General features: G+C 42.4%; 1 protein-coding gene across 1 annotated transcript; it reads left to right on the plus strand.

Annotated features, from left to right (window-relative positions):
* Nucleotides 1–4,010: 4,010 nt before the first annotated feature.
* On the plus strand, nt 4,011–12,216 carry pld6 (phospholipase D family, member 6). The gene is made up of 2 exons (XM_060840989.1): nt 4,011–4,449; nt 11,981–12,216. Exons 1-2 carry the CDS (start codon nt 4,041–4,043, stop codon nt 12,214–12,216), a joined length of 645 nt encoding a protein of 214 aa, XP_060696972.1. The 5' UTR covers nt 4,011–4,040.
* Nucleotides 12,217–12,490: the final 274 nt, after the last annotated feature.

The following is a 12,490-nucleotide window of genomic DNA, read 5'->3' on the forward strand; positions in this document are numbered from 1 at the left end:
GTAGCCACACACTCAGACAACAAGCAACATGAATTTGACTGGGAAAACACTACTATCATAGGGCAAGCCAGACAGAGAACAGCCAGGGAATTCCTAGAGGCATGGCATTCATCCACAAACTCCATCAACAAACACATTGACCTGGACCCAATATACCAACCACTACAGCGGACAGCTGAAACTGACACCCGGAAGCAGCAAGGACAGACCACTATAAATACCGGAAGAAACATCAAAGAAGCGCTTCACACGAGGCTCCAACAGCACTGATGATGTTCCCTAGCCAGGGAACGAAACGTTTGCAGCAAAAACTTATATGAAGCAAATATTTAGAAGACTGAACGGCTGATTTTAGTTCTTTTGTCTGGTATAGCAAGCAGCCCCTAACTAAACTGACTAAATTGCAGTTACCTAACAGACTGGGAGGAGTGGGCCTCCCCGATATCAAAAACTTATCAATTAAGCTCGTTGTTATCTTAGTGAATGATTGGGATCGAGGGGACCCTCACTCACATTGGTTGGACATCGAAGCATCTCAAGCAAGATGCTCCCCTATTATTCTGCAGTGCTTAGAAAAGTGCTTCTATTCCTAGAAGCATGGCATTCATCCCCAAACTCCATCAACAGACACATTGACCTGGACACCATATACAAACCACTACAGCTGAAACTGACACCCGGAAACGGCAAGAACATCCATCAACAGACACATCGACCTGGACCCCACATACAAATCACTGCAGCTGAAACTGACACCCGGAAGCGGCAAGAACAAACCAATATAAATACCGGAAGAAACATCAAAGCAGCGCTTCACACGAGGCTCCAACAGCACTGATGATGTTCCATAGCCAGGGAACGAAACGTTTGCAGCAAAAACTTCCAGCTCGGCGAGCAGAACCACAACAACGGATACCCAAGCTACAAATCTTCAATCAGATTTTAAAGTGCTTAGAAAAAATGAGAACAGTTAAGGAATATTGCCATCGCCCAACAGTCATCAATACTGTCAAGCCGTGGAGGGCAATGTGTCAGGATGAGGGCAATATTGCCAAAACATCATTTTTGACACCCATAGTTAGTATGCCAGGGAAGATGGACTCTGGGTTTAAACTATGGGCAGCTAGGGGTGTGTTTTGTCTGGGTGATTTACTTCAAGGGGACATACTGATGTCTTTTGACCAGTTGTCTCAGAAATATGAACTGCCCAATAGGGACCTCTTTTGTTTCTTTTCAAATTAGAAACTTCACATAAAAACAGACCACACTTCTAACTGATACTTATAGGTCTGGCATGGAGAAGAGGGTGTTGAGTGCTGAGGGTACATTATCTATTAGCAACGCTTATCACCTACTGGGAGAGGGTTCCTCAGAAGAGACCGAACAGCTCTGTAGGATATAGGAGAGGGAGTTGGACGTTCAGATCTCTTCTGAAATATGGGAGGATATCTGGGAAAATACAAGAAGGATCTAGATTTGAAACAGGATCCATACCTTGCAATTGAATATTCTCCACAGGATCCACCTGGACCCAGACCACCTTGCTAAATTTAAAGTGGGAACATCTTCAATGTGTCCTAAATACGAAGTGAGCATGGGCATGCTTACTCATTTTCTTTGGTCCTGCCACAGACTGCGGACATACTGGAGTGCTGTGGTAGGCAAAATAGAGAAGGTCTTGGGGACAGAGGTGGAGGCGGACCCAGTATCTCTTCTTCTTGGGTTTGTTAATTCTCTTTCATTAGATGCACACAAAAAAAAAAGCTTTTCAGTGTCCTCACTTTTTATGCCAGAAAGAACATTCTATTAGGGTGGGTGTTGGACAGTCCCCCAGGGCTGTTGGGCTGGCGTAAGCTAGTCATGGAGCACATCCCCTTGGACTTTCTGATGTGTATGGTACACCATAAAACTGAGAATTTCTTTAAGACGTCGCAGCCCTTTTTGGACTATCTGGATACAGATTTGTCTGCCATCCTAATAGGAATCTTTATATAGCCATGGCAATTCTAAGTCATGGGTTTGGTACCCAGAGGGGAGGAACTACGAACATATGAATATGTATAAACATATGCATTTGATGATCGAGGGCTATTGCTTTATTTTGCTGAGCTGTGTTGCAGTTATTATTATTAAGATTTTCCTTTTTAGCTTAGTTATTAGTTGGTATTTATTTATGTAATTAGCAGTTTTTTTAAAATATTGGTTTGAATTGTTTGGTTTTGTATTTGTTGTAATATTCAAAAGGAAAAACATTTTTCTTCTTTTTAATAAAAACCTTTTTTAAATAAAATATAATTGTTTCACCTGATTGTGTTGGCCCTTCTCAAACACTTTTCATTTGTGCACTAAATTCATAACCTCATTCGACCAATGAAATAAAGTTGGAAGCTGGTGAAGATAATAGGACGAAGAAATACTTAAAAAGGCAAAAACATAGAAATATTAATCAAACTTCAATAACATGGAGAAAGGTTATAATCCAAATACCTAAAAATTAAATTATAAAACACCTTTTTTTAAAAAGAAAAAAAACTTCTCCTTTGATAAGGCTCACTAAGTAGGTCCAGATAGTGACAGAGAGTAAATAGTAGCAAGAGTAGGTCAGTCAACCCTTTGAAAGCCAACACTTCATTTGACATTCTAACGACATGCATGTTAGTTTTTTGTGATTTATGTACAAAGTAAAAATTGGGGACACCCATAAAAATTATAATCTCTTAGCATTCCATACTTTGTACTTCCTTTGTAGCATATGACCTCATTTAACTGTTGGTAATAACTTGCATTCTACAAATGTAAACAAACAAAAAATTGTGTGCTACACTACCCTATAATTAACGCAGCTACCCACGATCATTTGCCAAGAGGATTCCATTAATTAACTGATACAGCGAAAACTATCAAGACTGAGAAATAGCACGTATCAGCAAGTGTTCGGGGACAGTGGACAGTCCTCATCCGGAAGCTGTCTTTTCCAGATGTAAGATGGATCAAAAGAGGAGGAAGAAGATCCAGAGAAGAGTTTCTTAATATATGGGCTAGACAGCAGGATACTGCCTTCACAACTTTAATGAGACTGAGACAGAGACATTGTGTTGAGAGTATGATGCTGGAAAACACAGCAAGCCAGGCAGCATTCGAGAGGTAGGAGAATTTTGGGCATAAGCTCTTCATCAGAGACATTGTGTGTCAACAGCCTATTTGTCTTCTGATATCAGTGAACCATCTCCAATGGTCATGGCTGTATACTTTCGTTGTCTAATATCATATCTAAACTGCTGCTTCTTAGCAAACTCAAAAGTATTAGAGAATTGTTACAAATTGATGACTACATATTTAAAGGTAACATCATGAATCCCCAAAATCAAAAAAGAGCACCACAATATCCTGTGGTCGTTTTCCATTTAAATATTATTCTGCTTTTACATTCTTCATTTTCTATTATGTTATACTCTACCTCAGGACAAATAAGTCCTTAATTAAACAAACTGGGATCTTACATAATTGCAGAAAGGCTCATTTAGTCTTGTACACCAAACCTCTTTACGACAGAAACTAATACGCCGTTTGCTTTCGACAAACGTGTCGACATTTTGACTTTCTGATTTATCTAAAAGGCCACCCAGGTCGATTAGAATATCAATATTTTCCAGTCTCTCACTATACTTGAAGTGTGTGTGTTTTTTTCCCCCCGACCAAAATACATAACGCATAGAATCAGAGTCTCTAGAGTGCGGGAGGCGACCGTTCGGCCCATCGAATTCACACGGGCCCTCCAAAGAACGTCCCACCACCCCGTCCCTGCATATCCCATGGCTGACCTACCTTAGCCTCTCATCCCTGGGCACTATGGACAATTTAGCATGGTCATTTCACCTGATCATCATTTGCGCAAAGTCATGCGGGAAAACTCTCACCTGATCCTTCCATATTTCCCACCGCTTTGACGGCCCAGTGACACCGAGACGTTCAGCGTCACCCTGACGTGATGCACGTGCAGACTTGGCGCGTGGTGCTGACCGTTAGGTGAACGAGGCGCCATGATTCTAACGGTTGGCTCGGGCTGGCGAGGCTTGCTGGCAGTGGCCGGCCTTTCACTCACGGTCGAAGGACTCTACTATCTCATTCGTTACCTAAAGCGGTTTCGCGAGCGGCGGCCGCAGGTACTTTTCTTCCCCGCGCCGGTGACGTGCGTACGTCCACTGCTGCTTTCGAGTCCCGGCCATTGTAACTGTAGCCTGTCCCACCGGGAGAGTGCACTGAGCTGCCTGACCCGCCTGTTGCTCAGTGCTCGCCGCTCCCTCGATGTCTGCGTGTTCACCATCTCCAGCGTAGAGTTGAGCAGCTCAGTGCTAGCGGTGCACGGCCGCGGGGTGCGGGTACGGGTCATCACTGACTCGGATTACATGGCGTTAGCCGGCTCGCAGGTCGGCGCCTTCAGGAGAGCTGGTGAGTGACTCAGATCCCTTTCCCTCTCCAACCCTCACTTTACCATCCACTCTCCCGCCTCTTCCTTCCCTCCATACCCACCCATACCTCCCTCGAATACAACTTGCATTTGTATTTTTAAAATTAGATTCCCTACAGTGTGGAAACAGACCCTTTAGTCCAACAAGTCCACATCGACCCTCCGAAGAATAACCCACCCAGACCTACTTGCCTCTGACTAATGCACCTAACACTATGGGCAATTTGTACCCATTATACGCTGATGAGCTTCTGGATCTTCATGCCCTGGTTGCATCTTGGGTATATTGATTTTTTTTTTGTTTAGCTTTGAAGTGGTAAGAAGGTAGTTAGTACAACAGTCAGTGTTGTATGTAATTGTCACACACACCCTATCCTGCATGTCCCTCTGTTTTGGCGCTGAGAACAAGAATGCATCAAAGACCTGTTATTGCCATTAGGGAGCAAACACTGGTTATTGAGCTCATTCTTAGCCAATATCTTCAGTAAGAGAGATCATTATTAATATAGCTGCTAAACCTTTTTCTTCCAACTACTCCTTTCTACACCATTATCTGGGGGGCATAGTGGTGTAATAGTACTGTTGCTGGATTAGAAATCTGGGGACATGGATTTGAATCTCATCATGGCAGATGGTGGAATTTGACTTTAGATTTTTAGATCCAGATTTTAAAATAATGATGTTGTGGTTCTGTTTGCCGAGCTGGGAGTTTTTGTTGCAAACGTTTCGCCCCCTTTCTAGGTGACATCCTCAGTGCTTGGCAGCCTCCTGTGAAGCGCTTCTGTCATGTTTCCTTTGGCATTTATAGTGGCTTGTCTCTGCCGTTTCCGGTTGTCAGTTGCTATCCGCTGCAGTGGCCGGTATATTGGGTCCAGGTCGATGTGTTTGTTGTTAGAATCAGTGGATGAGTGCCATGCCTCTAGGAATTCCCTGGCTGTTCTCTGTTTGGCTTGCGCTATAATAGTAGTGTTGTCCCAGTCGAATTCATGTTGTTTGTCATCTGTGTGTGTGGCTACTAAGGATAGCTGGTCGTGTCATTTCGTGGCTAGTTGGTGTTCGTGTTTGCGGGTTGTTAGCTGTCTTCCTGTTTGTCCTATGTAGTGTTTTGTGCAGTCCTTGCATGGGATTTTGTACACTACGTTGGTTTTGCTCATGCTGGATATCAGGTCCTTTGTCCTGGTGAGTTGTTGTCTGAGAGTGGCTGTTGGTTTGTGTGCTGTTATGAGTCCTAGTAGTCGCAGCAGTCTGGCTGTCAGTTCGGAAATGCTCCTGATGTATGGTAGTGTGGCAGTACAGAACAGGACCCCACACCGCAAAAAAAGGCACTAAAAGAAAAAATGGCCAAACTAACACACAACGAAGAGGACACCACAACACACACCTGGGTTAAAAATCTCTCACAGACAGCTCACAGACACGGAAAGAACAATACTGGCCAAGGGACTCAACTACAACCACAGGAATGCCAAGGCAACAGACTTCCTAGCAGCACCAGAATGCACACTCAGGAACAATGGATCGACAGAAGAGACACAACAAACAGTGAGACAAAGTATCGTACCTCTGATAACAAGGAAAAGACAAACACACAACCTCAACACTAAGGAGAAAGAAGCACTAAAATCACTAAGAAACGATAAGAACATAATCATACTACTAGCAGACAAAGGTAGAATGACGGTCATACTGGACAAAGCAGACTACACCCAAAAGGCACAACAACTACTTGCAGATACCAACACCTACCAAAAGAGGGAGTCTGACCCCACCCCGCAGCTCACCAATAGTATAAAAAACATACTGAGGAATCTGCAAAAAAACAGATAACCAGGTCTGACCTACAAAGAATGAAACCTGAAAGCAACAACACCCCCAGATTCTATGGACTACCTAAAGTACACAAACCAGACATCCCACTCAGACCCATAGTATCACTACCAGGGACACCATCACACAAACTGGCTAAAGAGCTACAGCAGAAACTGAAACACCTGATCAGCGGATCCAGATACTCTATACAGTCAACACAAGAATTCTTGGACATCATCAGAAATATACACATAGACAAGGAAGAAACCATGGTCTCATTCGATGTAATAGCACTGTTCACCTCTATCGACAAAACCCTAGCCAGAGAAACAATATCCAACCTTCTGGACATACAGAACAGACAACAGGACGTTGAACCTATTAACAAAGACGGCATACTTAAACTACTGGACCTGTGCCTCACAACACACTTCACATTCAACAACCAGATATACGAACAAATCAACGGAACACCCATGGACTCACCAATCTCTGGACTCAGAGCAGAAGCAGTAATGTAAAGGTTAGAACAAACAGTCTTACCGCAAATACAACCCAAACTCTGGGTCAGATATGTGGACGACACCTTTGTAATCATTAAAAACACAGAAATAGAGAACACACACCGGATCATCAATGCCACACTCACAGGAATCCAATTCATGAGAGAGGAAGAAAAGGACAACCAGCTCTCATTCCTAGACGTGATGGTACAGAGAACACCGAACAGAGAATTCAACACGAAGGTATACAGAAAAGCCATACACACAGACCAAGTCCTGAACTATGAAAGCACACACACAAACGAAGTTGCATCAGGACATTATTCAAAAGGGCCACAACACACTGCAGTACACCAGAACTGCAAAAAGAGGAAGAAGAACACCTATACAAGGTATTCACCAAAAACGGATACCCACGCAATTTCATCAACCAATGCCTAAGGGAAAGACAACAGAACGAGGACATGCCGCAACCCAAAGGACGAGCCACACTACCATACATCAGGAGCATTTCCGAACTGACAGCCAGACTGCTGCGACCACTAGGACTCCTAACAGCACACAAACCAACAACCACTCTCAGACAACAACTCACCAGGACAAAGGACCTGATACCCAGCATGAGCAAAACCAACGTAGTGTACAAAATCCCATGCAAGGACTGCACAAAACACTACATAGGACAAACAGGAAGACAACTAACAACCCGCATCCACGAACACCAACTAGCCACGAAATGACACGACCAGCTATCCTTAGTAGCCACACATACAGATGACAAACAACATGAATTCGACTGGGACAACACTACTATTATAGCGCAAGCCAAACAGAGAACAGCCAGGGAATTCCTAGAGGCATGGCACTCATCCGCTGATTCTATCAACAAACGCATCGACCTGGACCCAATATACCGGCCACTGCAGCGGACAGCAACTGACAACCGGAAGCGGCAGAGACAAGCCACTATAAATGCCGAAGGAAACATGACAGAAGCGCTTCACAGGAGGCTGCCAAGCACTGAGGATGTCACCTAGAAAGGGGACGAAACGTTTGCAACAAAAACTCCCAGCTCGGCGAACAGAACCACAACAACGAGCACCCGAGCTCCAAATCTTCTCCCAAACTTAAAAATAATGATTTTGGAACAAACCATCCTCGATTTGTATTTTTTTAAAAAATCTGGTTAACTTTATCATTCAGGAAAAAGAAAACTGCTACCTTTCCCTAGTTTAGTCTACATGCGATTGCAGCTCCATAGCAATATGGTTGATTCTTAACTGCCGTCTGAAAACGCCTACCATGTCATTCAGTTGTCAAACCACTAAAAAGACTCAAAAAGGGACGAAACTAGGCAGAACATCTGATTTTGAGCTAATATGTTTGCCATGCCACCTTTACAAAGTCCTCCTTGATAACTTTTAGGAGCTAGTATCAAAATTAGAAGAGCTGCCTGAGTAGTCAAGCAACAGCCTGACATATTCACACTCTCTGAATTTGGGACTTTACAATGTTCCAAGCAACACCATCACCGTCCAGCAGCAGTAGCAGCATAGTGCTCTATGGAAGGGAGGGAAATGTCATGAAAATCCTTGACATTGACTTGGGACCCTGTGAAATCTTATGATATCAGGTCAAATGTGGACAAGGCATGTTTTTGATGTGTGCAACATCTCTTTTGTAATAAAAAAACCTGCCAAAATGAATCTATACTCTTCCCCATTAAACATCACTTGGAGGAGCAATGAGAATGGCAAAAGCAGAGAACATTCTCTTGGTGAGGACATTTGTCCAACCTGGATACCCTCTAGTCAACATCCTGGAGTTTACCATTGCTCAGAAACTGAACTGCTTTAGCCATAAATACTGTGGCTACAAAACAGGCTAGAAATCCTGATAAACCTACCAGGTGTCTTAGACAGACCCTTCCAAACTGATGCTCATGCCTATCTACAACGACAAAAGCTGCAGATTTAGTTGTTGGTTTTCCCACCACAAAGTCCTCTTCCAGACACTCCCCCTCCTGACGTGGAAATATAGGGTCATTCCTTCCTTCCCCAATAGTACTGTGCATGTGCATGTATCTGTACCAAATGGGCTACAGAGGCTCAAGGTAGCAACTCACCACCACCTTCTCAAGGACAAGACATGAGCAATAGATGTTAGCCCAGCCTGTGAAATATGGTTCTAATGAATGAATAATCTTTAAAAACTCTCTTATGGAGTGACTGAGAGTGATCAGCTTGTCTGACTTTGGAATGTTAGTGGTCAAGAAGTGGAGGTCATAAGGACATTTCTTAATTTAATCAGAACTGATTATGGAACATATAGACAAACAATTCAAATCTATGGATAAGTCATGGTCAATAATTGGAATAAAATGTGTAGTTGGATTTCCAGAAGGCATTTGATAATGTGCTACATAAGTTCACTATATAAGGTAAGTACTCATGGTGTAATCTGTTTGGATGGAAAGGATTGGCTAACTAATATGGAATGGAAAACTGGGAGAAAATCAGTTCAGGTCAGCCAACTAACTGTTAAATGGTGTTAAAGAGACATCTTGTTTGGACCTGCATAGCAATTATTACTGTTGTATAGCTTGCCCAGCAATGCCTCTACTTCCTCAGGAGATTAAGAAAATTTGGCATGTCCACAAATACTGTTACCAATTTTTATAGAAGCACCATAGAAAGTATCCTGTCTGGATGCATCACAGCGTAATATGGCAAATGCTCTTCCCAAGACTGCAAGAAACTACAGGGACTCAAAAAGGGACAAAACTGGGCAGAACATCTGATTTTGAGCTAAAATGTTTGCCCTATCACCTCTACAAAGTCCTCTTTGACAACATTTAGGAGCTAGTATCAAAATTAGAAGAGCTGCCCCAGGAGGCAAGCAACAGCCTGACATATTCACACTCACTGAATCATACTTTACAATGTCCCAAGCAACACCATCACTGTCCAGCAGCGTCCAGCAGCAAAGTGTAAATGGAAGGGAGGGAAATGCTATCAAATCCTTGACATTGATTTGGGACCCTGTGAAATCTTATGATATCAGGTCAAACATGGGCAAGGCATGTTTTGATGTGTGCAACTTCTCTTTTGTTTAAAAAGAAAATCTCTTCCATGATCAACTCTGATGAAATTAAGGATTAATATCCTTATGATCTCCATTTCTTGACCACCAACACTCCTGATGAAGGGCTCCTGCCTGAAATGTCGATTTTCCTGCTGCTCAGATGCTGCCTGACCTGCTGTGCTTTTCCAGCCACCACTCTAATCTTGACTCTGATCTCCAGCATCTGCAGTCCTCACTTTTGCTAGGGTTGTGAACACAGCCCAGTCCATCATGTAAACTAGCCTTCTATCCATTGACTCTATCTATACTTCCCACTGCTTCAGGAAAGCAACCAACATAATCAAGGGCTCCTTCCACCCCAGTTATACTCTTTTCTACTCTCTTCTGTCAGTCAGAAGATATAGAAGTTTGAGTATACTTACGAACAGATTCAAAGTTTCTTCACTGCTAATAGACCTCTCAAGTGTTAATGTTGATCTCTCTCCCTCTCTCTTTGCACCTTCTCTATGGCTATAACACTCCGTCCTGCTATCTGATGGACTCTATCTGGTACGATCTGCCTATAGAGCGCACACAATAAATCAAGTCAAGTCTTGTTACATGAACCAGAAGGGGCACAGTGCTTGTGCTTCACCTTGAGAAGCACTGACCTCAATATTGTAGAATGCATAGGGACCTGGGTGTTTTTATGCATGCATGCAGTTTCGATGAGTAATTAGAAAGTCAAATATATTTTGCAAGGTTTGGTGGGGAGATGTCGGTGATTGAATTATAAAAATAGGATGCCTTGCTACAACTGTGCAGAATGCTCAGGAAAGCACTCCTTATGACCTCCATTTCTTGACTAACATTTTGTCTCTGAATTTCAGGAAGAATAAACTTGCATTATGGGAGCTAGTTAGCATTGCTTGTACACTGGCTATTATGTGGATTCAATTTCTGTTCTAGCTGAGTAGACTTAATACTTGCCTCCTAGTCCTGCCCCTGAAATCAGAAGAGGAGAAAGTGAGGACTGCAGACACTGGAGGTCAGAGTCGAAGAGTGAGGTGTTGGAAAAGCACAGTCAGTCAGGCAGGATCCGTGGAGCAGGAGAATCGACATTTTGGGCATTCCTGATTCTCCTACTCCTGAAATTGGAAGGCAATGACCAAAAGCAAAACGAAGCTGCCATTTGGCACTGAGTCAAGGTCTTTGAGTACAGTACCCACGAAGAATGAAGACTACAGGATTAGATTCAATTCAATGAAGATTCAGTAGGTTAATTCCTGGCTTGCCTTATAAGGAAAGCTTGAATAGCTTGTACCTAATATTATTGAAGTTCAGAAGAGTAAAAGTCAAGGTGGGTAATTAACGATAATCCACAAGGGACCCTAGGTGTGTATCTCCATTACGAAAAGGCATTAGATAAATATAGCTTTAAGGACACCACTACCCAAGTCTGGGGGAAGACAAGAGGGCTATGAACTGGCACAGCCACTACAGGAATCGAGTCCGTGCCTTTTGGTATCGTTTTACATCGCAGTCTTGCCATATAGCTTGAAAAATATAAGATTCTGAGCAGTCTTGGTATGGTAGATAATGTGGATTTTTCAGACACTGTGGGTAATTTCAGACTAGGGTGAGAAAATTTCTAAAGGGATTTGCAATTTAAAATGGACAAGTGGAAGAATTTTCTCTTTCTGAGGGCTGTTAATTTTTGGAATTCTCCACCCTAGGGACCTATGGAGATTTGGATCATCAGACATATTTGAAGCCATGTTAGATAATTCCCTGCAGATCAGAAATTTGAAGAATTGTAGCTGCAGGCAGGAACATAGAGTTGAGGCCACAATCAGGTCAGGAGGCATGAGCACAAATGTGCAACCAGCACATTTGCATTTGATCTATTGATATATGTTCATTGTTAAGTGTAGTATTCTATTCGAATTTTATGTTGGGAAACTGACAATCATATCATTATGAATTACAGTGGTCTCACTTGTGGGATCTGATGTGTTGCAATAAAAACAAACATTTGTGAAGCCAATGCACATTCGCATAAGGTACCTATTATTTTTCTTCAGGCAGGTTTTGTTCAACTGTGAAGACTGTCTAACGTAACTTTTTTTGTTGACAGGTATAGAAGTCAGACATGATCAGGATGCAAACTACATGCACCACAAATTTGCTGTGATTGATGGATTGATCCTCATAACTGGATCTTTGAACTGGAGTGCCCAAGGAATTTTTGGGAATAAAGAAAATGTAATCATAATTAAAAACACTGATGTTGTCAAGGCATTTATTGAAGAATTTGAACGACTTTGGAATGAATATGATCCGGCAAAGTATAGCTTTTCTCCTAAAAGCTGAACAGGAACCAACAGTTTTGAACCAGTTTGGAAGGAATGGCAAATAATACTCCCAAGATGTATAAGAATTTGAATTGGATAAAGAACATTTGGTTTTGAAACTGTATTTCTGTGAATCACTTATGTTTGAAAAAAGAGATGAATTATGTTGATTTAAAGACTTAAGGAAGGAATGACTAATGTATGAAGGACTCTGATATTTACAAGAGGTTACATTTATAAAGTGCCTTTGAAAGATAGGAAATAATCCAAGTCACCACTTAGCATGTGCAGTA

The sequence above is a fragment of the Hemiscyllium ocellatum genome, chromosome 20, assembly GCF_020745735.1.
Source record: "Hemiscyllium ocellatum isolate sHemOce1 chromosome 20, sHemOce1.pat.X.cur, whole genome shotgun sequence".
Taxonomy (NCBI): Eukaryota; Metazoa; Chordata; class Chondrichthyes; order Orectolobiformes; family Hemiscylliidae; genus Hemiscyllium; species Hemiscyllium ocellatum.